This window comes from Cupressus sempervirens, chromosome 5 (genome assembly GCF_028749045.1).
Source record: "Cupressus sempervirens isolate cs-2001-9-10 chromosome 5, ASM2874904v1, whole genome shotgun sequence".
NCBI lineage: Eukaryota > Viridiplantae > Streptophyta > Pinopsida > Cupressales > Cupressaceae > Cupressus > Cupressus sempervirens.
Window position 1 is genome coordinate 308,081,395 of NC_143122.1, and position 25,292 is coordinate 308,106,686.

Consider the following 25,292-nt stretch of genomic DNA (forward strand, 5'->3'; position numbering starts at 1 on the left):
GCATGACAAAAAATAAATATGAGCAAGATTAAATCATATTAGTTTTGTTTCAATTTATATATTGTTCAAATCATTTTTGATAGCCTCAATTTGATTTGCAAATATATTCATTTCTAAATATATGTACTCATAAATCTGTGTTATTTATGAAAGATCTTAAAAATCTATTATTTTTATTATCAAATATATTGGCAATGATTCATATTTTTTTCAATAAATCTTAAAAATAATAAAGATAGTTAATTTATATACACATTTTGATTTTAAAATTAAAAAATTAAATTATCTTAAATTAAAACTTGAAATGCATAAAGTAAATAGAATACAAAATTTTAAAAAATAAAAAAAGATTGCATTTGTATCTAGATTTTATATTGAGAACTGTTGATTAAGAAAAAATATTGAAAGTCAATTACAATTTGAAATTATATGCATGCAAAAATATAAAATAAAATACAAATATTTATATTGTTAAAAAATATATAAAGTTCGCATTAAGTCTAGATTTTTAGTTTTTTGGTATACAGATGTTGTTTAGAGTATAAATATAAAATAATTGTTTTCTTATCAATATGCATGCAAAAGCATAAAATAAAGTAGAAATGTTTTTAAAAATAAATAAATATAGAAGGGTAACATTTAAGTATAGATTTCAATTTTTTAGTTTTTAATTTATGTTGATTCATTTTGAGAAGTAGATATAGAACTTTGTTTAGTTTTAAAATTTGAAATGATTTACAAACTAGAAGAAAAATTAAAATATATGTTATACAAATTTATTTCTATTTTAAAATAAAATCATTTCTATTTTTTAATTCAGTAAGTATCATGATAAAAATGAAATGCATGCAATTAAATATTGTTTACATACCTTTAATAAATAGAGATTTTATTTGTATCTAGGTTTTTGTTGTAAAATTATAGTTTAATTTTATAATTTGAATTTTTTTACATTAAAAGGATTTGAAATTTAGAAATGTTTGTCATATATGTAAATTAATTTCTATTTGTTTTTTATTTTCATAATTTTCACAATTATTTATTTATTTAAAATAAATTATTTTATTTTAATTTCAACATAATACATAATATAAGCATTTATTTACCTATATTATAATAATGTATTCTAAGATCATCATATTCTCACAACTTATAGAGCTATCCATTATGTAAATCCTAGCAATAACCATAATCTCAATCCTAACTATAATCATAATCCCAATTTTACCAATAATTATTTTCCCAAACCCTTAACCCTAGGCTAAATCTTAATCCAAACTTTAACCTTAATGTAACTACAATGTGACCTTAACTATGGCTTAAACCTTAAACATAATCTTAATCCTAACTTAATTCAATATTGTCTATGGATTGAAAATTGTATTCACCTGCTAAAAATATAAATCCATCTATCTTAATAAATTAACCATTAACATAAAATTAAGCTTTATTAAATCATACTTAGAAATTGAACCCTTACGCTAGAAATAATGAGTTTTCAATATTGTCCAAAATCTTCTCCAATAAATTAATCTTTTAACCTAACTTGAATACTTACACATAAACAAGTTAACCCTAATCTTACACTATGTAATTGATTTTAAGAAATGTTAGTGTACTATTGCATTAATCCTAAGTGATATTAAAAATTTAAGATATATTTAAATCATAATCCAAAATCTAATCTTGGCCAACTTGAAACATGTAACCTCAAACTTAACTCTAACCCTAATTAAATATTAAGTTAAATTGTAAACCTAATCTAATTATAATTCTAAATTTAACCATAATAGTTCTTTGTTTCCTTTCATTCAATTACACAAATCATTCCTATCGCTAATCGTTGCACGTACATAAATGCGCAACTGCTAGTTAATTTCATCTTTCAAATCTAATTGAAGTTTTAATTCAATTAAATCTTCTAAAATCTGAAAAATTAATTTTATGAGAAATTGAAATTTAAAAATTAGAAAATCTTCATAAACTGAAAAATCTATTTTTTCTAAAATTACAAAATCAGAAATGATTCTGAAGAATCAATTTTCAATTTTTGAAAACTTTATCTCTCCAAAATTGAAAATATCTCAAATTTTATCCTTTGTCTTTTTCAATTTAAAATTGGAAACTTTTCAATTTTTCCTCCAGTCTCTTTAATCCTTGTCCATTCATCATGATTTTCCCAAATTGATCTCAACCATTTATGGATTTCCAAAAAATCTATATAAACAATTCTCATATATCTTAATTTCATAACTGACTTTCAGATCGAACCTATGTCATTTTTCTATCATTTGAAATCCTATCTTTTTATCATATTTCTTGGAGCTCGGAGTCTAAGTGCTACCAAAATCACAGCTGTGTGCACACTTCATATGACCAAAGAGAAGTAACCAAATCTTGGAGTATTTCATTGGTTTGCTTATTTTATTATGTGATTCCAATTATTTAATGCTTCTTATTTTGTTGAACATTCATAGGCTCAAGTTTGGTAGCTTATGTGATTTCATTATTAGATCATTTGGTGCTACTAATCCTCATTTATTGAGTGTGTAGATTTAAGCCTATACACTAACTAGTTTTTTTTATAGAGGTCTAAATAGAGAGGGGATTGGAGAAGTTATGCCTGAACTAAAGTACAAATCATTTTTATGAAAACCTGAGCCTCCTACTGACACCGAGTTAATCGATATTTTCCCCAACACACCAAAATAGCCCAGTCGCTACAATATCAATATATTGTCACTTCCACTTATAGTTATAGTCTTCAATTTTGTCAATCTACCAATCTCATAACTAAATTTTGAATAGCTAATCTATAGCTAGACTAGTGAGTATCACCATTTTCCACCTGATTGTTGTACCCATGTAAACATTTTGGTCATGTTCATATGGCTTGCCACTTCCTCCCAAGTTGTTTTTTTCTGCATGATTAGTTTGATTTTATATGATTAGTCTGATGTTTTCATTGTATTTTATCTCTTGATCAGTCCATGGGCCTTTTAATGACTTGGTCAAAAATCCACCAATTATTTTGGTTCATCCAAGTTTTATTTATTCTATTCAACTTTTGTTCCATACTAGAATGGGCCACTTGTCAGATTTCATGATCTTTTTGAGATACCCTAGTAGGTGAGCTATAGCTACTTTTTCAATTCGACAAGTACCCATTTTCTATAGAGGGATCTCATATAAGATTTTAATCTTTAATCTTGAATCTGCTCATGGTAACTTGCTTTTGAGTTCTTTTGTCTGCCTACATTTGAGATTCGATTTGCTGCTTATCCAAACATCCCATCCATAAAGCTCCATTGACATGACAAGTAACCCATGTTCTTGGATACCTGCATGTGTTTTGAAGAGTATATAGTGTTTTCCAACCTCCTTTATCTCTCTTCATCCTCTATGATTCCCAACTAAGATTTTATTATTTAAGATTAGTCCTATGCATAGGTATCCTTATTATGTCATGATCTTCGCGGAGCTCCACATAAGTGTGAAAGTTTTTATGTTACCAAATTATGTTCCTTTTTAAGTGAAAAGACCAACATCTTGGTTTGTTGACGTTTAGTTACATCCATGTTTCTTTGGAAAATAGATGTGTTCCTTTCAAATGGTCGAGCTTAAGCAACACACTAAGCTTTGACTGCTTAGGTGGTTGTGGGCTCGTTTCTTCCCCTTGCTTCATTTCAATTTATAAAATAACTGTCATTAACGTTTGAGTTTGTACAATTTTTTGTTCCAACTTGTTCAATTGCATAAAAAAAAGTGAATGACAATATATTGTCATCTAACTTGCCACTGAGATATTTTCAAACATTTCCTACTTAATGCAACGAATGCAAGCCATGGGCGTCCTAACAATTCAGTCACATCAACAGTTTGGTTGGATGCTCCGTGGTCTCATGAAAGGGTGTAGTTACATGTTGCAGGTCATGGTTTTGGTCTTTGCACGGAGTAGCATTTATCACCTTTTTAAATATGATTTATCATGTTTTATTCATATCTGACTAATCTAGAAATTTGTTTCTATTATAGAGTAAGTATTATATTATATTTTATTAGGAAAATGATCTAAGGTAAGGTAAGTGGAGAGATAGAGGGGTACTAAGAAATGTTGTTGTTAAGAGAGACAATATTAATTAATAACAATCAAACCAGATTACTGATCCAAGTCATAATCTAAGATTGAGGATGAAAAAAATGTTAGTGTATGAGTTGTTATTCTTATAAGAAGCAGAGCCAAGGCTTTTATTCTCTAATCAATTAGAGCCACCAAAATTTAATAAGTGCTTGCAAAGTGTAACAATAGGAGGGAAACAATGCAAGAGAAAATGCACCCTCTAGTGGCAAATAACACTCGTGATTTACTTTCACTTCTCCTAAAGCACTGAGCTTTTAAAAATCAATAGAAATTTTGATTGACATAAGAAGACAGGTAAGAAAAGATACAAAACCAAATTGATTGCAGAAGGCATTGATCAGTACAAGGAAATTGACTAGGGTTCATAATTTTAAAATTAAAAATTTTGATGTTGAAAGAAGATTTCTTCCAATTAAAAAGAGAGAGTTTCACGGGGAAGCAGACGTCATACCATAAGATTTGCTAATTGGACATCATATTAGAAGAAAGGACTTCTCAATTTTCAATTTACAGTGGCTGGTTTTGGGTTGAGGCTAGAAAATCCCCGACATATTTAAGTGTTGTTTGTAAAAATGATTTGATTTGAACACACCTAGTAGATTTTGGGTAAGATGTAAGTCCCTAGAATAAAATGATACAGAATATCTAGATTGATGGAGGCTTTTTAGTCCCAGAAAAAATACTTTTAGCCCCTAACAAAAATATAACAATCAATAAGAATGATGAAATTAGTCAACATAAATAAATTTTAACAATAAATCATTTTCAATTTTGGACTATTAAGATATTTCTTTTTTTTAAAATTAATTGTATGCCCGTACATTAATTTGCAAGGACTAATAAAAATGTACAAAGCTTTCTAGAATAACAAAAAGATTAGCTCAGCAACATTAATATATATATATATATATATGTATGTATGTATGTATGTATGTATGTATGTATGTATTCCACTAATTGTCAAAATAATTTAAAAATGTTAATACAAAATTATAGTATACTATAAAATTAAAAAGTCAAATGTATTATTTATTGAAATAAAATAATAGTATATTAATTGTAAATGAATATATATACAAGTCCCTTATTCAATTAAATTATCAAAAGTAAAACAATATTATTGAATTTAGTTACATGATAATAAATTTAAAAACTATGTACCAATCAAATAATCAAAAATTAAAAACTATCAAACATAAATATAGTTCAAATTGATTTTAATAATATGTTAAACTTTTTATAAAAGTGGTTCCCTTGTATCTTGATGATGGATCATGTAGTATGATCCAAAACATTGATGGTAAAAAAACTCTACACAATCAAATCCAGAAATTAAGTACTTATACTGATGAATCATGTACTATGATCCAAAACATTAATGATAAAAAAACTCTACACAATCAAATCCAGAAATTACGTACTTATACTGATTCTGTTTGTTCTCCACCATCTCCCAAATGTATGTTAAGGCTTAAGAATTTATAAATTTCTTTCCATTTGCCAGACCCAGGAAAATGTAATATGCGGAAAAGAAAAATTTTGATCTGCTAATTTCTTACTCTAGGAAAACACGTTAAAGCACGAGCGAAAGGATTTAATTGTTGCTCAGGCACAATTTACCATGAAAAGAACATTGCAGCATGATCACTCGCGTGTCTATTGTAGCTAGGGACTAAAACCCTTAATAATTTAAAAATTAAAACATATGACATAAATACAATAGTGACGATACTGCTAAGCACTCTGTGATCCTACCATAAGTTTAAAGTGCATAGATAGAACTCCAACCCCAATGACACAAATGGTCTTAATTTCTAACTCCGCTTCTAAAATTAGAAAGAAAATTACTCAACCCATGGTCCACAGTCACTGTTCAAAATATAAATGATTGCCAGAGAAAAGTTATGTGTCCAGAAACTCTAAACTAAATGTTGGTTCTGCAATTATCACACTAATCGACTCACGAAAATGAGACCACTCCTTTTTCTATTGCTCGTCGCAGATCACATCTGACAAAGACGTAAGGCCATTAACCATTCTAGGAAGTTTCTTGATTTTTTTGCAGTCACACATGTTGAGAATTTTGAGTCTCTCCAACTTATTGAAGTCACATGGAAGAGCCTCCAAGCCTTGACAAGGAAATGTAAATTTCCAAGTTCATAAATTGAGGCTGGCAGTTCTTTGAGATTCAGACAAGCAACTAAGCTCAGCACTTGAAGAGATCCTGCAAGCTTCCCCAGATTCTCAGGAATCTTGCGAAGTTGATGGCAATTTGTTATAGACAGTGTTTTCAGTGAAGTGAAATTGCAAATACCAACAGGAAATTCCTCAATATCCTCACAGCAGTCAATATTAATCTCTTCAAGTTTAAGCAGCTTTGAGCACACTTCAATGTCCAATCGTCCCTTATCAGTGCTGCAGAGACTTAGTGAGAGCTTCCTGAGATTTTCTAAATATTGAAAATAATCTAGATCAGGGACAATCAATTTTTCAAGCCGAAGGCTCTTTAGTTGAACCAATGAACTAAAGGTTGACATGCCGTCAATTTTAGCCCTACAGGATTTCTGGTTGATTATGATAAGAATTTTCAACCGAGACATTTCCGGCACAAATGGTGGAAGGAAATATTCATTTCCATCAAATATCAATACAAGAGCACGGGCCTCTGGAAACTCCAACTTAGGCCATTTATTCTCTTTCATTGGACCTGCAAAAGTATTCAAAACTTTTTAAAGAAGGAATATATATATTTTGATGGGCCTCACTCATTTTCTTGGAGCCTAATACTTGTGAATATCAATAAACCAATTTAAAGCAATCAACCTGTGCGAATGGCAATAATCTCAGCGGCTTTTATATCTCCATGTGAGGGATCTTCCCAGCAAGAGAATGGAGATAATCTCAACCTTTTGCATATCTTGTCATTTTGGTTGTTGTCCGCAGATTCCGCACAATAAATAGCCAAACGCTGCACATATCATGTTGAACTTAATATATCTCATAATTGCTGGGAAAGCAAGAGTTAAGATGCATTCAATCTTCAGTGAGACATCTTTTTCAAGTTCTCAAAATGAAGTAGCAACATCTCAATGATTACAAATTTTGAGTTGAAGTAAAATGATTACATGTCCAAACTCCATTTAGATCATGCTAGAAGAAATGGGAGATTTACTCTTTCGGCTTGATGATCACTGTCTATATCTTTCTGCTACATATTTCAACGCAATTTCAACAAAAGAATCTAAATGAAGACACTCACCTTGAATTATGAGTTAGCTGTACCAAATTCAAGAGCCCTCTTTTTTCAAGATCAACAAGAATCATCGATGCATGCTCTAAGCTTAAGTTGTGAACATGAATCCAAATATCAAACAGAGCATCAACAGGGCTTTTTTTAACTTCAAGAAACAATATCAGGTCCAAAAAGCATTTTTTTGTATCATTGTCCAGATCTTCTACGCTCAGTGCTAGCCGCTTGAGAACATCCTCTTCATAAGATCTAATATTGATTCGTCTTCCTTGTGAAAGCTGCCCTTTGGCATATTCCCAATATGCATTTTCACCGTATTTATGTAAATAAAGTCCAATCACCTCCAATACAAGTGGTAATCCTAGAGATTCTTTTGCTACCTGTTAGTACAGACTAGTTAGCCCCAATATAATCTCAAAGGGTGGCCTTCAGATCTACACATATTGAACTAAACGAACCCTGCTTCTTAAATTGCAAACACGGAATGGATAGCAGATCTACACAATATCAGCTAGCAAAATATAATGTCGTATTATGTCAAATTTAGCAGACTTTAGGTTCACTAAAATCAACAAATGAGACGTAGATAGACATAGGTATACCTCTTTGACTGGTTGCTTGTTGAACCATCCATCTGGAATGCTTTCTTGTCCAAAGGCCCGATAACAAAAGAGGGATAGAGCATCTTCCTCTCCAAGCGAAGACATATAATGAGTGCTATCAAGGTGTATGGAATTGACACTGTCCCTGACTGTAGCAACAATCTTGCATCCCTCTGCTTCAAACAACAATTCTTTGAGATTAACATTTGGCCCCACATCATCTAATATGACTAGAAATATTTCTCGGTTAAGCCTGAGTATTTCCTAAAGAGCCTCATGAACGCTCTCACTCTGAGAATCAGGCAACGGTTGATCCCCAGTAATCATTTTCCATATGTTCTCAAGAATCGTCTTGTTATCTGGTAGCTGTGAAACTGTTTGAAAAATTATCTTGTCTCCAAAACGTTCTGAGAAGAAGAATGGAGAACGTAAGGTCAGGGAAATCAGAAAAGAACGCAAGGGTCATTTCCAATAGATAGACAAGTATAAGTAAGGTCTCATTAGTAATTAATTAACAAACACAAATAAGTTTATTTGCTAAATTGCTAATTCATTGAGTCTGTATCGTATTTGTGTTGTTTTTCTTCTCCTACTAAGCGCAGTTTTTTCTGCGATATGGTGGCCAAAAAATTGCAAGGGTTGAGCACATATGCAGATTCGTAATCACCGCAGCAATATATGAATTCTTTCAACTCTCCCATTACTGCTGTCGTTAGAATGCATTGGGAAGTAAGTTAGGATCAAGATATTGAAATTTGACTTCTTTATTGAGAGGTTGACGGGCAAGTCTAATCGTGATTCGGTGATGTTACCAATAACACAAGTGTGAACACAAAGAGCATACTACAGTAAGTGAGATCAGGTCTTATGTTCTACTCTCCCTAGAAGATTAACGTAAGATTGTAGCCAGGCTAAAAATCCCCACGCAACTTTGCCAACCAGACTAGAAGCTCTAAACACACCACTTCCTCATTGGAAACATTTTCTAACTTGTCACTTTGATATCAGAGGACAAGCCCACTTCCCAGTGAAAATAAAAGCTATCCTAAGCATAAGTATTCCGCATATTGGCCACTTGACCTGATAGTAAGGTCTTGATAGATTAGGGGCTCGAATGGATGGATCAAAGATGAGAAGGGGAGGACAGATGTCTTCACAGGAGTGACCAAATAGGATAGCTTAAGAGGAAGAGGAGAGCAGAGCAGAAAAGAGTACAGATTAAGGGGAAGAAGAGAGGACTACACCAAGTAAAGCAAGATGATGAATAAATGCTCTTCATACGCGTAAAAGAGGAGAGGAGGGGGTTATTGAAGGGAAGAGAGGAGATATGAATGGCCTTTAAGCTCTTTAAGAAGAAGGAGAGGAAGAGGATATATTGAGAAGATGGGGGAGAAGATTGCATTGACATAAGCAAGTTGAGGATTCAATTGCCTTTAACCACTTCAATGAAGATAGAAGAGAAAGAGGGGAAGGGGAGAGGATTTCACATCAAAGGTGGAGGCATGAATGGTGTTCAGAAACTTCGAGGAGGCGAAGATAGATCGAGGGGAAGGAGAAGAGAATCTAGAAACCACATTAAGGCATGAATCATTTTCAGGCACTGTGAGGAAGATTTCCATGCTAGAGCAGCTCCCTAACTTAAGCATGAGATTATATACTTAAAAAGGAGGTCGAAACATAACCTATACACAGAGATCGCCACAAACCAGAGGTAAATTGTCTCGTCACACCACGGTTAAGGTTGTGGGTATGATTGATGTTTTGAATATAGGCTTATCTGAGTGCGATGGAACACATATAGTTCCTGCATCCGATTGCTAAAGTGATGCACATTTTACCTAGCAGCGAAATAGGTTGCCCAACACTTGGGCAAATATAGGCCAGCATTAAAATAGCCTCCTCTTCTCATATCTAATTCCTATCAAAGCCCAGACAATACAAAAACAAGTATTTAACAAAATTCCTTGATTCAACACGAATTTTTGTGTGGGTGTGTGTAAATGGTTAACTTATGGTTTCAGCATCCCTCCCGAGAGCAATTCCCTAAAAATGCATTTTACGAGATTACTTGATTCAAAGAGTAAATATATGGTCTACTTACGTTGGACATCAGAATCCATGCAGAGAGCAGCAACCAAGGTTGTTTTGCCACTGCCCGCAATTCCCATCACTCCGATCTTATTGAAATTATCTTCAAATAACCGCCTTTTCAAATCCCCTACTTGATTCTCCAAACCCACGCTATGTTTGGGTAGTTTTGGAATGTATGAGTCTGCAAATGAAGATGAGTTTTGCAAGCATAACAACCCCTCGCTCACCCATTGTCCCCATTTATTGACACCCGCATCAACAGGCCTAGAGAGAAGTGCTCTAACAACCTCTCCAGCAGCTCCTTGAACAAGCGCGAGAACATAGGCAGAAACCATTTTGTTAGCATATTGGGGGTGATTAGGGCAGCCACTTATTTATCAATGACTCCTAGAGTGAAGTGGAAATGGCGGGATATGAAAGCTGAGAGGAAACTTCTTGCAGTGTTAATTCCATGCTGAATTTTACTCATTTAGCGAGCAACCAAACAAATTGAACGTGGGATGTTGGAAGCAGAGTGGAAATTTCTCGCACATTTTTTCCACGATGAATTGTCTGCATTTAGGGAGTGAGCAAGCAAAATTTCCACATATGGGGCCCTTCTTCCCGCCTTTACCTCTCTTCAGTTTACTGTCTAGGAAAACCCGCAGTCTTTCAAGAAAATTAGAAAAATAAAAGTTTTCAAAATAGTACAAGAGAGGGAGAGTCAGTCAACCATTTTTGTAATTAATAATTAATTAAAAATTAAAAGCTAGAATAGAATCATAATTATAATAATAAATATGACATTTTGAGCACCACGATGATTTAGTGGGTATAATGATAAACCAATTTAATCCAATGAAATTTTTTTTTGACAAATGACAAAGAAAAGAGCCTACTAATAACTTAATAAGGTCGACTACCATAACATTCATTTAACCTTTTGTATACCTTAGTCCTTAAAGTTAAATTCTATTAGTAGAAAATCTTTGGAAATCTTTCCCACGTATGTAGGATTATAGTTTATAATTTTTCTTCAACACCGAAGAAAAGTGAATCATTTGAAGTGAATGGTAAAGGGAATGTAATTGACAGTGATGGGACATATAATTAATGCCAACTCACATTGCAAGTGTGAAGTGGAGGTGGTGGTGAGGATAGTGGACACTTCTCACGATTATGGAAATTAAAATTTGATCGATGTTTCATTTCAGGCATTCGACCCGAAATAAGACTTCCACCATTGATATGTAATCATCAAACGATATATTATTGTTCAGTACAACTCCACTGTGTTGTATTTATTACGCAATTCCATTTTGTAGTTGTTACGTAATACATTTTAATATGACCTTTTTTCCAAACAAGGAGGGCCTTTCGAGATAAAGTCTAGTAGGCAAAAAATACCTTGATCAAACATCATCCAGTAAGGCATAAAATAGTCTGGATTTATATTAATTTGAAAAATATGAGTACAATCAAGCTAGAAAATTGAAATAGTTTCATAACCTTATAAATTATATTCTATGAACATTTAACAAAGTACAATAACTTATAACTGTACGTATTATATGTTGTATATCATATAAATACAAGTCCCAAAGGGTCTTGGTTCCCCTTCTTATAGAAAATGAAGGGGTGCATACAAGCTTCAGTACCTTTGGCAACTAATAACTAATTTGAATAATTTTCCCAAAAATTTTACAAAATGATTTGGGAAACAAGCAATTAATGAAGTACCCACCGCATAGCTTGAAACATTACCAATAAATTGTCAAGGTGTTCTATGTTTGCAGCATGTGGATTGAGCCTCTTTTGTCATCACAAATCATGAATTGCCTAGTCCAACACCTCCCTTTCTACCTCCTGCTCTAGTTCATGTTGGTCACTAATATACCTAGGATAATTTATTTAGAGATTCCACATAATGTTCATCATGCTACTAATAATATCATACTAATCTTCTTCAGACCCAACCTACCCTAGGTGCACTATAGGGTTTTGTGCCTGTCCTTTTGGATGCTCATGAATATGAAGTCCTGGGATGCTCATCAAATTTCCCAATCGCAATTGTTAATCTAGACAAAACCTTGTGCTTTGAGTACACGTTCTCATTTTTGTTAGCAACTTGGTTTTATAAAGCATGCATTTAATGCCAAAATGAAATTAATTGTCATGTTTCACATGCTTTGAAAACAATTGTACAACATTCACCAATGTGTTACATTTGTTTGCAATAATAGCCACCAAATTGCCTCATTAATTATGTACCCTTTCCAGCTAAGGGAAAAAATTGCCTCATTAATTATGTATTTTTTTCCATCAAATGGGGAAACATCACCTCATAATTTATATATTATTTCCATTCAAGAGGGAAAAAATTGCTTCCTAAGTTATGTATTTCACTAAAAAAAAGAAATTAATCACACTGATTTTATGAAATTCTTCCACATTGGAAAAAATAGTCAATTAAAACAAAGTTTCTGTACATTGAAAATTTTCCCAAGTGAAAATATTTTTTTTCCTCTTGAAAAATGATGGATTTGCCAACATTTTATAATTTTTTTGGGTAGGGGGTTTCTTAAAGTTATCCCTGGATGAAACCCATAACTCTTTATTGTTGCAATAATAAAAGTTTACCTGTTAGGGCTACAATTTGATCATATCTAATGATCTACCCTGTTAGAGGTATGCTCTATTAAAATATTTTAAGACTATTAGGTCATACCTTAATTGAAGGATTTAATACTTACAATAAAGTAAGGACTCTGTTAGAAGAATTAAATAGGACTACTAAAACCACTTTGTTAAGAAATCTTCCCTGACTCGGTCTATTCAAATTGATTTAGTACTTGATCCTTTGGTTTTCTCTACAAGATATTTATGTATCTCCTCTCTTCAATATCTCTATTTGACCTTCTTATCTGATATACTCTATTTCATCCTTCACTGCTTTGGTTGCTTTGTCTAATCTCTTATTTGACTTAGCTTTCCTTACTCTGGTCTAAGTTTTTTCCCTCCTCTGCTTCTCCATTCATCACACATAATGATTTTATGGTTAGAACTCCCCCTTAAATAGATAATTAATGAAAGTTGTAGATCATAATCAACGATCCATATTTCATCTTTTTGTCATTTAATCCTTCTAATCCTTTGATTGGTTAATATGCTTATCTTGGGATTAATGTCTTCATCCAAAATGTGTAATTTTATCCTTAACTATACCTACAATCATTCAATATCATGTAGAAGTCATCTAAAACAATTTACATAAGTGTTTGCATCATTACAAACTCATATGTCAAACCTGGTTTACTCGGCACTTGAATGTTCTAACGCTCAATCATAACTAACATTCATGTTGGCACTTAGCTTCTATATGCTCGACATATACTAATTCAATTGAAATTAATTAACTTTCCAAATTCTCAATATCCACTCTTCTACTTGGCATCCTGACACTTTCTCTACTGGGGTACTTGACAACCTTTGACTTGTTCGGCATGTGAAGAAATATAAACAAGTCCTTTGTAGCTTGACCTTCTCTAGATGGCTCAGCCATAGTGATGACTGACCAACACTACCATGGAAATGACTAAGTATTAGACACTAATAGGAAACTTGGGCTTAGAGAGCAACACGATGTGCATCCATGCTTGAGACCCATTTTTGTCCCCCTCTCAAGCCCTGTTCAAGGATTGATTTAAGGAGTTATTTAAGGTTTAGTCAACTTGTGGGATAAATTTCACTTTGAACCCTTTATAAGCCCATCCATTTGCTCCATTTTTCATCATGCATTCATCACATCATCCCACACACACTAGCACTCAAGCACTCAAGCCTTCAAGTCTTTAGTTCTTAGTTTTTATAATTATTTGAGTTTATTTTCTTACTTCTATTCATGTTGATTTTGCTAATTAATTTAATTTTTTGATTTCAAAATTAATTTAGTTTCTTTCTTAGATTATTTTAATTCTAATTTTTAAATTAGTTTAATTTTTAATTTTTATGATTATTTTTTTCTCTTATCTTTATTTGTGCTATTTTGTTCATTTTATTTTTCTATTAATTTTTTGAAACAATTTTTTAACATAGAGGTTTTTTAAATGGTCATTTTATTCATATAAAAAAATCAATAATTAAATAACATATGTAATCTATTTAAAAAAATATTTTAGAAATAAATTTTTTACTTAAATTGAAAATTATAAATTACTTATAATTTTTGTGTTAATAGATCTCGTGGAATTAATCCTCTTAGATTCAACAAGAAAAGAATTTGTGGAAGGTCCCAGAGGAAGGTTGGATCAAAGTCAATTTGGAAAGGACTTCCAAAGGAAACCTGGGACCCTCTGGGATTGGTGTAGTTGTTAGGGATGAGACTGGCAATACTAGCAATAGCGATAAAAAGGATAGTAGAAAAACCAATAATCAGGCTGAGTGTCTAGTTGTAGTAGAAGCAGTATTGTTGGGCAAGAATTGGGGTCGAAGAATCCATTTGGAAGGTGAATCGCAACTAGTGTTGAATGACATCGCCCAAGGTGAAATGGAAACTTGGTAATTAGATAAACATGGCATGTTGATACAAAGTTCGTTGGACAAATTTGATGAATTATATTAATCACGTGTAATAAGGGAAGCCAACGAGGTGGCATACACATTGTCAAAGTTGGGAGCTAATTTGAAATTTTGTATTTTAGAGGAGGATTTTTGCAACCTAGACCTGTACAAACTGATGCAACCATTGCATCAAAATCTCTAAAAGTAGACATTCCTTATGCAAATGGAGGTAGACGAGATCGCAGATGACTAAGTACCCATTGTTTTGGCATGTGTGGTAGATTGGCAAGATTGGGTAATAATGGTAGTTAACATTAGGAGTTGTTCCTTGTCACAAACTTTCAAATACTCACATTGAGGCACAGAAGAGAGGTGTAGTTGCAAGATGGAGGCAAACTTTTCCTTGGCTACAGATGGGAAAATCCTATGCTTCAAGGGGTTGATTTCAACCATGTGGCTCAAGAATGTGTTCATGTTCGATGGAGAATTTTTCTAGGAGGCGCTAAAGTTATTTTTCGAGCTTAAGCAACACACTAAGCATTGACTGCTTAGGTGGTTGTGGGCTCGTTTCTTCCCCTTGCTTCATTTTAGTTTATAAAATAATTTTCATTAATGTTTGAGTTTGTACAATTTTTTGTTCCAACCTGTTCAATTGCATAGAAAAAAGCGAATGACAATATATTGTCATCTAACTTTCCACTGAGAGATTTTCAAACATTTCCTACTTAATGCAGCGAATACAAGCCATGGGCATCCTAACAATTTAGTCACATCCATAGTTTGGTTGGATGCCCCGTGGTCTCATGAAAGGGTGTAGTTACAGGTTGCAGGTCATGGTTTTGGTCTTTGCATGGAGTAGCATCTATCACCTTTTTAAATATGCTCTATCATGTTTTATTCATATTTGACTAATCTAGAAATTTGTTTCTATTACAGAGTAAGTATTATATTATATTTTATTAGGAAAATGATCTAAGGTAAGGTAAGTGGAGAGGTAGAGGGGTACTGAGAAATGTTGTTGGTAAGAGAGACAATATTAATTAATAACAATCAAACCAGAGTACTGATCCAAGTCATAATCTAAGATTGAGGATGAAAAAAATGTCAATGTATGAGTTGTTATTCTTAGAAGAAGCAGAGCCAAGGCTTTTATTCTCTAATCAGTTAGAGCCACCCAAATTTAATAAGTGCTTGCAAAGTGTGACAATAGGAGGGAAACAATTTGAAATTATATGCATGCAAAACAATAAAATAGAATACAAATATTTATATTGTTAAAAAAAATATAAAGTTCGCATTAAGTCTAGATTTTTAGCTTTTTGGTTTTAAATTTAAGTTGGTTCATTTTAGAAAATTGAAAATATAATTTAATATAATTCTATTTTTTTAAATAATATATAAGGAAGAAGAAAAATTAAAAAATATATATATCTAGTACATATATATTTATATTTTTTGGATTTAGTAATTATTAAGATAAAAATAAAATGTATGAAAAAATGTAGTTTACATATCTTCAATAGATATAGACATATTTCCTTTGTAAGTAGATTTTAGTTTTAAATTTGTAGTTTAATGTTATCATTTGATTTTTTACACAAAAATAATTTCAAATTTAGAAAAGTTTGTTATATACATAGATTACTTTCTATATTTTTTATAAATTCTAATACAAATGTTGTTTAGAGTATAAATATAAAATAATTGTTTTCTTATCAATATGCATGCAAAAGCATAAAATAAAGTAGAAATGTTTTTAAAAATAAATAAATATAGAAAGGTAACATTTAAGTATAGATTTCAATTTTTTAGTTTTTAATTTATGTTGATTCATTTTGAGAAATAGATATAGAACTTTGTTTAGTTTTAAAATTTGAAATGATTTACAAACTAGAAGAAAAATTAAAATATATGTTATACAAATTTATTTCTATTTTAAAATAAAATCATTTCTATTTCTTAATTTAGTAAGTATTAAGATAAAAATGAAATGCATGCAATTAAATATTGTTTACATACCTTTAATAAATAGAGAGATTTTATTTGTATCTAGGTTTTAGTTGTAAAATTATAGTTGAATTTTATAATTTGAAATTGAGAAATGTTTGTTATATATGTAAATTAATTTCTATTTCTTTTTTATTTTCATAATTTTCACAATTATTTATTTATTTAAAATAAATTATTTTATTTTAATTTCAACATAATACATAATATAAGCATTTATTTACCTATATTATAATAATGTATTCTAAGATCATCATATTCTTACAACTTATAGAGCTATCCATTATGTAAATCCTAGCAATAACCATAATCTCAATCCTAACTATAATCATAATCCCAATTTTAACAATAATCATTTTCCCAAACCCTTAACACTAGGCTAAACCTTAATCCAAACTTTAACCATAATGTAACTACAATGTGACCTTAACTATGGCTTAAACCTTAGACATAATCTTAATCCTAACTAAATTCAATATTGTCTATGGATTGAAAATTGTATTCACCTGCTAAAAATATAAATCCATCTATCTTAATAAATTAACCATTAACCTAAAATTAAGCTTTATTAAATCATACTTAGAAATTGAACCCTTACTCTACAAATAATGAGTTTTCAATATTGTCCAAAATCTTCTCCAATAAATCAAGCTTTTAACCTAACTTGAATACTTACACATAAACCAGTTAACCCTAATCTTACACTATGTAATTGATTTTAAGAAATGTTAGTGTACTATTGCATTAATCCTAAGTGATATTAAAAATTTAAGATATATTTAAATCATAATCCTAAATCTAATCTTGGCCAACTTGAAACATGTAACCTCAAACTTAACTCTAACCTTAATTAAATATTAAGTTAAATTGTAAACCTAATCTAATTATAATTCTAAGTTTAACCATAATAGTTCTTTGTTTCCTTTCATTCAATTATGCAAATCATTCCTATCGCTAATCATTGCACGTACATAAATGCGCAACTGCTAGTTAATTTCATCTTTCAAATCTAATTGAAGTTTTAATTCAATTAAATCTTCTAAAATTTGAAAAATTAATTTTATGAGAAATGGAAATTTAAAAATTAGAAAATCTTCATAAACTGAAAAATCTATTTTTTCTAAAAATACAAAATCAGAAATGACTCTTAAGTATCAATTTTCAATTTTTGGAAACTTTATCTCTCCAAAATTGAAAATATCTCAAATTTTATCCTTTGTCTTTTTCAATTTAAAATTGGAAACTTTCCAATTTTTCCTCCAGTCTCTTTCATCCTTGTCCATTCATCATGATTTTCCCAAATTGATCTCAACCATTTATGGATTTCCAAAAAATCTATATAAACAATTCTCATATATCTTAATTTCATAACTGACTTTTAGATCGAACCTATGTGATTTTGCTATCATTTGAAATCCTATCTTTTTATCATATTTCTTAGAGCTCGGAGTCTAAGTGCTACCAAAATCACAGCTGTGTGCACACTTCGTATGACCAAAGAGAAGTAACAAAATCTTGGAGTATTTGATTGGTTTGCATATTTTATTATGTGATTCCAATTATTTAATGCTTCCTATTTTGTTGAACATTCATAGGCTCATGTTTGGTAGCTTATGTGATTTCATTATTAGATCATTTGGTGCTACTAATCCTCATTTATTGAGTGTGTAGATTTAAGCCTCTACACTAACTAGATTTTTTTATAGAGGTCTAAATAGAGAGGGGATTGGGGAAGTTATGTCTGAACTAAAGTACAAATCATTTTTATGAAAACCTAAGCCTCCTACAGACACCAAGTTAATCGATATTTTCCCCAACACACTAAAATAGCCTACTCGCTACAATATCAATATATTTTCACTTCCATTTATAGTTATAGTCTTCAAGTTTGTCAATCTACCAATCTCATAACTAAATTTTGAATAGCTAATCTATAGCTAGACTAGTGAGTATCACCATTTTCCACCTGATTGTTGTACCCATGTAAACATTTTGGTCATGTTCATATGGCTTGCCACTTCCTCCCAAGTTGTTTTTGTCTGCATGATTAGTTTGATTTTATATGATTAGTCTGATGTTCTCATTGTATTTTATCTCTTGATTAGTCCATGGGCCTTTTAATGACTTGGTCAAAAATCCACCAATTATTTTGGTTCATCCAAGTTTTATTTATTCTATTCAACTTTCGTTCCATACTAGAGTGGGCCACTTGTCAGATTTCACGATCTTTTTGAGATACCCTAGTAGGTGAACTATAGCTGCTTCTGCAATTCGACAAGTACCCATTTTCTATAGAGGGATCTCATATAAGATTTTAATCTTTAATCTTGAATCTGCTCATGGTAACTTGCTTTTGAGTTCTTTTGTCTGCCTACATTTGAGATTCAATTTGCCGCTTATCCAAACATCCCATCCATAAAGCTCCATTGACATGACAAGTAAGTCATGTTCTTGGATACCTGCATGTGTTTTGAAGAGTATATAGTGTTTTCCAGCCTCCTTTATCTCTCTTCATCCTCTATGATTCATAACTAAGCTTTTATTATTTAAGATTAGTCCTATGCATAGGTATCCTTATTATGTCATGATCTCCGTGGAGCTCCACATAAGTGTGAAAGTTTGTACATTACCACATTATGTTCCTTTTTAAGTGAAAAGACCAACATCTTGGTTTGTTGACATTTAGTTACATCCATGTTTCTTTGGAAAATAGATGTGTTCCTTTCAAATCGTCGATCTTAAGCAACACACTAAGCTTTGACTGCTTAGGTGGTTGTGGGCTCGTTTCTTCCCCTTGCTTCATTTTAGTTTATAAAATAATTTTCATTAATGTTTGAGTTTGTACAATTTTTTGTTCCAACCTATTCAATTGCATAGAAAAAAGCGAATGACAATATATTGTCATCTAACTTTCCACTGAGAGATTTTCAAACATTTCCTACTTAATGCAGCGAATACAAGCCATGGGCATCCTAACAATTTAGTCACATCCATAGTTTGGTTGGATGCCCCGTGGTCTCATGAAAGGGTGTAGTTACAGGTTGCAGGTCATGGTTTTGGTCTTTGCATGGAGTAGCATCTATCACCTTTTTAAATATGCTCTATCATGTTTTATTCATATTTGACTAATCTAGAAATTTGTTTCTATTACAGAGTAAGTATTATATTATATTTTATTAGGAAAATGATCTAAGGTAAGGTAAGTGGAGAGGTAGAGGGGTACTGAGAAATGTTGTTGGTAAGAGAGACAATATTAATTAATAACAATCAAACCAGAGTACTGATCCAAGTCATAATCTAAGATTGAGGATGAAAAAAATGTCAGTGTATGAGTTGTTATTCTTAGAAGAAGCAGAGCCAAGGCTTTTATTCTCTAATCAGTTAGAGCCACCCAAATTTAATAAGTGCTTGCAAAGTGTGACAATAGGAGGGAAACAATGCAAGAGAAAGTGCACCCTCTAGTGGCAAATAACACTTGTGATTTCCTTTCGCTTCTCCTAAAACACTGAGCTTTTAAAAATCAATAGACATTTTGATTGACATAAGAGGACAGGTAAGAAAAGATACAAAACCAAATTGATTGCAGAATGCATTGATCAGTACAAGGAAATTGACCAGGGTTCATAATTTTAAAATTAAAAATTTTGATGTTGAAAGAAGATTTCTTCCAATTAAAAAGAGAGAGTTGCACGGGGAAGCAGACGTCGTACCATAAGATTTGCTAATTGGGCCTCATATTAGAAGAAAGGACTTCTCAATTTTCAATTTACAGTATCTGGTTTTGGGTTGAGGCTAGAAAATCCCCTACCAATTTAAGTGTTCTTTGTAAAAATGATTTGATTTGAACACACCTAGTAGATTTTGGATAAGATGTAAGTCCCTAGAATAAAATGATACAGAACATCCAGATTGATGGAGGCTTTTTAGTCCCAGAAAAAATACTTTTAGCCCCTAACAAAAATATAACAATCAATAAGAATGATGAAATTAGTAAACATAAATATATTTTAAAAATAAATCATTTTCAATTTTGGACTATTAAGATATTTCATTGTCCAGATCTTCTATGCTCAGTGCTAAGCGCTTGAGAACATCCTCTTCATAAGATCTAATATTGATTCGTCTTCCTTGTGAAAGCTGCCTTTTGGCATATTCCCAATATGCATTTTCACTGTATTTATGTAAATAACGTCCAATCACCTCCAATACAAGTGGTAATCCTAGACATTCTTTTGCTACCTTAGTACAGACTAGTTAGCCGCAATATAATCTCAAAGAGTGGCCTTCAGATCTGCACATATTGAACTAAACGAACCATGCTTCTTAAATTGCAAACACGGAATGGATAGCAGGACTACACAATATCAGCTAGCAAAATATAATGTCGTATTATGGAAAATTTAGCAGACTTCAGGTTCACTAAAATCAACAAATTAGACGTAGATAGACATAGGTATACCTCTTTGACTGGTTGCTTGTTGAACCATCCATCTGGAATGCTTTCTTGTCCAAATGCCCAATAACAAAAGAGGGATAGAGCATCTTCCTATCCAAGCGAAGACATATAATGAGTGCTATCAAGGTGTATGGAATTGACACTGTCCCTGACTATAACAACAATCTTGCATCCCTCTGCTTCAAACAAAAATTCTTCGAGATTAACATTTGGCCCCACATCATCTAATATGACTAGAATATTTTCTCGCTTAAGCTTGATTATTTCCTGAAGAGCCTCATGAATGCTCTCACACTGAGAATCAGGCAATGGTTGATCCCCAGTAATCATTTTCCATATGCTCTCAAGAATCGTCTTGTTATCTAGTAGCTGTGAAACTGTTTGAAAAATTATCTTGTCTCCAAAACGTTCTGAGAAGAAGAATGGAGAATGTAAGGTCAGGGAAATCAGAAAAGAACGCAAGGGTCATTTCAAATAGATAGACAAGTATTAGTAAGGTCTCATTAGTAATTAATTAACAAACATAAATAAGTTTATTTGCTAAATTGCTAATTCATTGAGTCTGTATCGTATTTGTGTTGTTTTTCTTCTCCTACTAAGGGCAGTTTTTTCTGCAATGTGGTGGCCAATAAATTGCAAGGGTTGAGCACATATGCAGATTCGTAATCACCGCAACAATATATGAATTCTTTCAACTCTCTCATTACTGCTGTCATTAGAATGCATTGAGAAGTAAGTTAGGATCAAGATATTGAAATTTGACTTCTTTATTGAGAGGTTGACGGGCAAGTCTAATCACGATTCGGTGATGTTACCAATATACACAAGTGTGAACACAAAGAGCATACTACAGTAAGTGAGATCATGTCTTATGTTCTAGTCTCCCTAGAAGTTTAACGTAGGATTGTAGCCAGGCTAAAAATCCCCACGCAACTTTGCCAACCAGACTAGAAGCTCTAAACACACCACTTCCTCATTGGAAACATTTTCTAACTTGTCATTTTGATATCAGAGGACAAGCCCACTTCCCAGTGAAAATAAAAGCTATCCTAAGCATAAGTATTCCGCATATTGGCCACTTGACCTGATAGTAAGGTCTTGATAGATCAGGGGCTCGAATGGATGGATCAAAGATGAGAAGGGGAGGACAGATGTCTTCACAGGAGTGACCAAATAGGATAGCTTAAGAGGAAGAGGAGAGCAGAGCAGAAAAGAGTACAGATTAAGGGGAAGAAGAGAGGACTACACCAAATAAAGCAAGATGATGAATAAATGCTCTTCATACGCATAAAAGAGGAGAAGAGGGGGTTATTGAAGGGAAGAGAGGAGATATGAATGGCCGTTAAGCTCTTTAAGAAGAAGGAGAGGAAGAGGATATATTGAGAAGATGGGGGAGAAGATTGCATTAACATAAGCAAGTTGAGGATTCAATTGCCTTTAAGCACTTCAATGAAGACAGAAGAGAAAGAGGGGAAGGGGAGAGGATTTCAGATCAAAGGTGGAGGCATGAATGGTGTTCAGAAACTTTGAGGAGGCAAAGACAGATCGAGGGAAAGGAGAAGAGAATCCAGAAACCACATTAAGGCATGAATCATTTTTAGGCACTGTGAGGAGGAGAGGATGGAAGAGGACTCTCTAGCCTTGTCAACGGGAGATTGTTCACACAATGAAGAGCTCATCAATAGTAGACGAGACACAGTTAACAAATACCAATGGAAAAGGATTCCCCTACTTGACTAACTGAGGAAGATTTCCATGCTAGAGCAGCTCCCTAACTTAAGCATGAGATTATATACTTAAAAAAGGAGGTCGAAACATAACCTATACACGGAGATCAGCAGAAACCAGAGGTAAATTGTCTCGTCACACCACGGTTAAGGTTGTGGGTATGATTGATGTTTTGAATATAGGCTTATCTGAGTGCGATGGAACACATACAGTTCCTGCATCCGATTGCTAAAGTGATGCACATTTTACCTAGCAGCGAAATAGGTTGCCCAGCACTTGGGCGAATATAGGCCAGCATTAAAATAGCCTCCTCTTCTCAGATCTAATTCATATCAAAGCCCAGACAATAAAAAAACAAGTATTTAACAAAATTCCTTGATTCAGCACGAATTTTTGTGTGGGTGTGTGTAAATGGTTAACTTTTGGTTTCAGCATCCCTCTCGAGAGCAACTCCAAAAAAATGCATTTTACGAGATTACTTGATTCAAAGAGTATATATATGGTCTACTTACGTTGGACATCAGAATCCCTACAGAGAGCAGCAACCAAGGTTGTTTTGCCACTGCCCGCAATTCCCATCACTCCGATCTTATTGAAATTATCTTCGAATAACTACCTTTTCAAATCCGCTACTTGATTCTCCAAACCCACGCTATGTTTGGGTAGTTTTGGAATGTATGAGTCTGCAAATGAAGATGAGGGTTGCAAGCATAACAACCCCTCGCTCACCCATTGTCCCAATTTTTGACAGCCTGAGAGAAGGGCATCGCCACCCGCATCAACAGGCCTAGAGAGAAGCACTCTAACAACCTCTCCAGCAGCTCCTTGAACAAGCACGAGAACATAGGCGAAAACCATTTTGTTAGCGTATCGGGGGTGATTAGGGCAGCCACTTATTTATCAATGACTCCTAGAGTGAAGTGGAAGTGGCGGGATATGAAAGCTGAGAGGAAACTTCTTGCAGTGTTGATTCCACGTTGAATTGTACTCATTTAGCGAGCAACCAAACAAATTGAACGCGGGATGTTGGAAGTAGAGTGGAAATTTCTCGCACATTTTTTCCACGATGAATTGTCTGCATTTAGGGAGCGAGCAAGCAAATTTTCCACATATGGGGCCCTTCTTCCCGCCTTTACCTCTCTTCAGTTTACTGTCTAGGAAAACCCGAAGTCTTTCAAGAAAATTAGAAAAATAAAAGTTTTCAAAATAGTACAAGAGAGGGAGAGTCAGTCAACCATTTTTGTAATTATTAATTAATTAAAAATTAAAAGCTAGAATAGAATCATAATTATAATAATAAATATGACATTTTGAGCACCACAATGGTTTAGTGGGTAATATTATAAACCAATTTAATCCAATGAAATATTTTTTTGACAAATGACAAAGAAAAGAGCCTACTAATAACTTAATAAGGTCGACTGCCATGGCATTCATTTAACCTTTTGTATACCTTAGTCCTTAAAGTTAAATTCCATTAGTAGAAGATCTTTGGAAATCTTTCCCACATATGTAGGATTATAGTTTATAATTTTTCTTTAACACCGAAGAAAAAGTGAATCATTTGAAGTGAATGGTAAAGGGAATGTAATTGACAGTGATGGGACATATAATTAATGCCAACTCACATTACAAGTGTGAAGTGGAGGTGGTGGTGAGGATAGTGGACACTTCTCACCATTATGGAAATTAAAATTAGATCGATGTTTCATTTCAGGCATTCGACCCGAAATAAGACTTCCACCATTGATATGTAATCATCAAACGATATATTATTGTTTGGTACAACTCCACTGTGTTGTATTTATTACCCATTTCCATTTTGTAGTTGTTACGTAATACATTTTGATATGTACTTTTTTGCAAACAAGGAGGGCCTTTCGAGATAAAGTCTAGTAGGCAAAAAATACCTTGATCAAACATCATCCAGTAAGGCATAAAATAGTCTGGATTTATATTAATTTGAAAAATATGAGTACAATCAAGCTAGAAAATTGAAATAGTTGCATAACCTTATAAATTATATTCTATGAACATTTAACAAAGTACAATAACTTATAACTATACGTATTATATGTTGTATATCCTATAAATAGAAGTCCCAAAGGGTCTTGGTACCCCTTCTTATAGAAAATGAAGGGGTGCATACAAGCTTCAATACCTTTGGTAACTAATAACTAATTTGCTGAATTTTCCCAAAAATTTCACAAAATGATTTGGGAAATAAGCAATTAATGAAGTGCCCACCGCATAGCTTGAAACATTACCAATAAATTGTCAAGGTGTTCTATGTTTGCAGCATGTGGATTGAGCCTCTTTTGTCATCACAAATCATGAATTGCCTGGTCCAACACCTCCCTTTCTACCTCCTGCTCTAGTTCATGTTGGTCACTAATATACCTAGGATAATTTATCTAGAGATTCCACATAATGTTCATCATGCTACTAATAATATCATACTAATCTTCTTCAGACCCA

At 32.6% G+C, this 25,292-nt stretch overlaps 1 protein-coding gene and 1 pseudogene across 1 annotated transcript; both read right to left on the minus strand.

Moving 5' to 3' along the window:
- Positions 1-6,043: 6,043 nt before the first annotated feature.
- Positions 6,044-10,419, minus strand: LOC149555826 (putative disease resistance protein At5g47280; annotated as a pseudogene).
- A 10,757-nt stretch (positions 10,420-21,176) lies between these two features.
- Positions 21,177-23,393, minus strand: LOC149555827 (putative disease resistance protein At5g04720). The gene is made up of 2 exons (XM_089829553.1): positions 23,327-23,393; positions 21,177-21,496 (listed from the first exon to the last, which is right to left on the minus strand). The coding sequence occupies exons 1-2, from the start codon at positions 23,391-23,393 to the stop codon at positions 21,177-21,179; spliced, it is 387 nt and encodes a 128-aa protein (XP_089685679.1).
- Positions 23,394-25,292: the final 1,899 nt, after the last annotated feature.

What these genes read in the sequence shown, in the direction of transcription:
- LOC149555827 (XM_089829553.1), bottom strand. Translation starts at nt 23,393, where the DNA reads ATGGGAATTGCGGGCAGTGGCAAAACAACCTTGGTTGCTGCTCTCTGT. An exon ending in TAGGGATTCTGATGTCCAAC is followed by an intron (nt 21,497 to 23,326) that starts GTAAGTAGACCA and finishes TCTTCTTCTCAG; the next exon opens with AACGTTTTGGAGACAAGATA.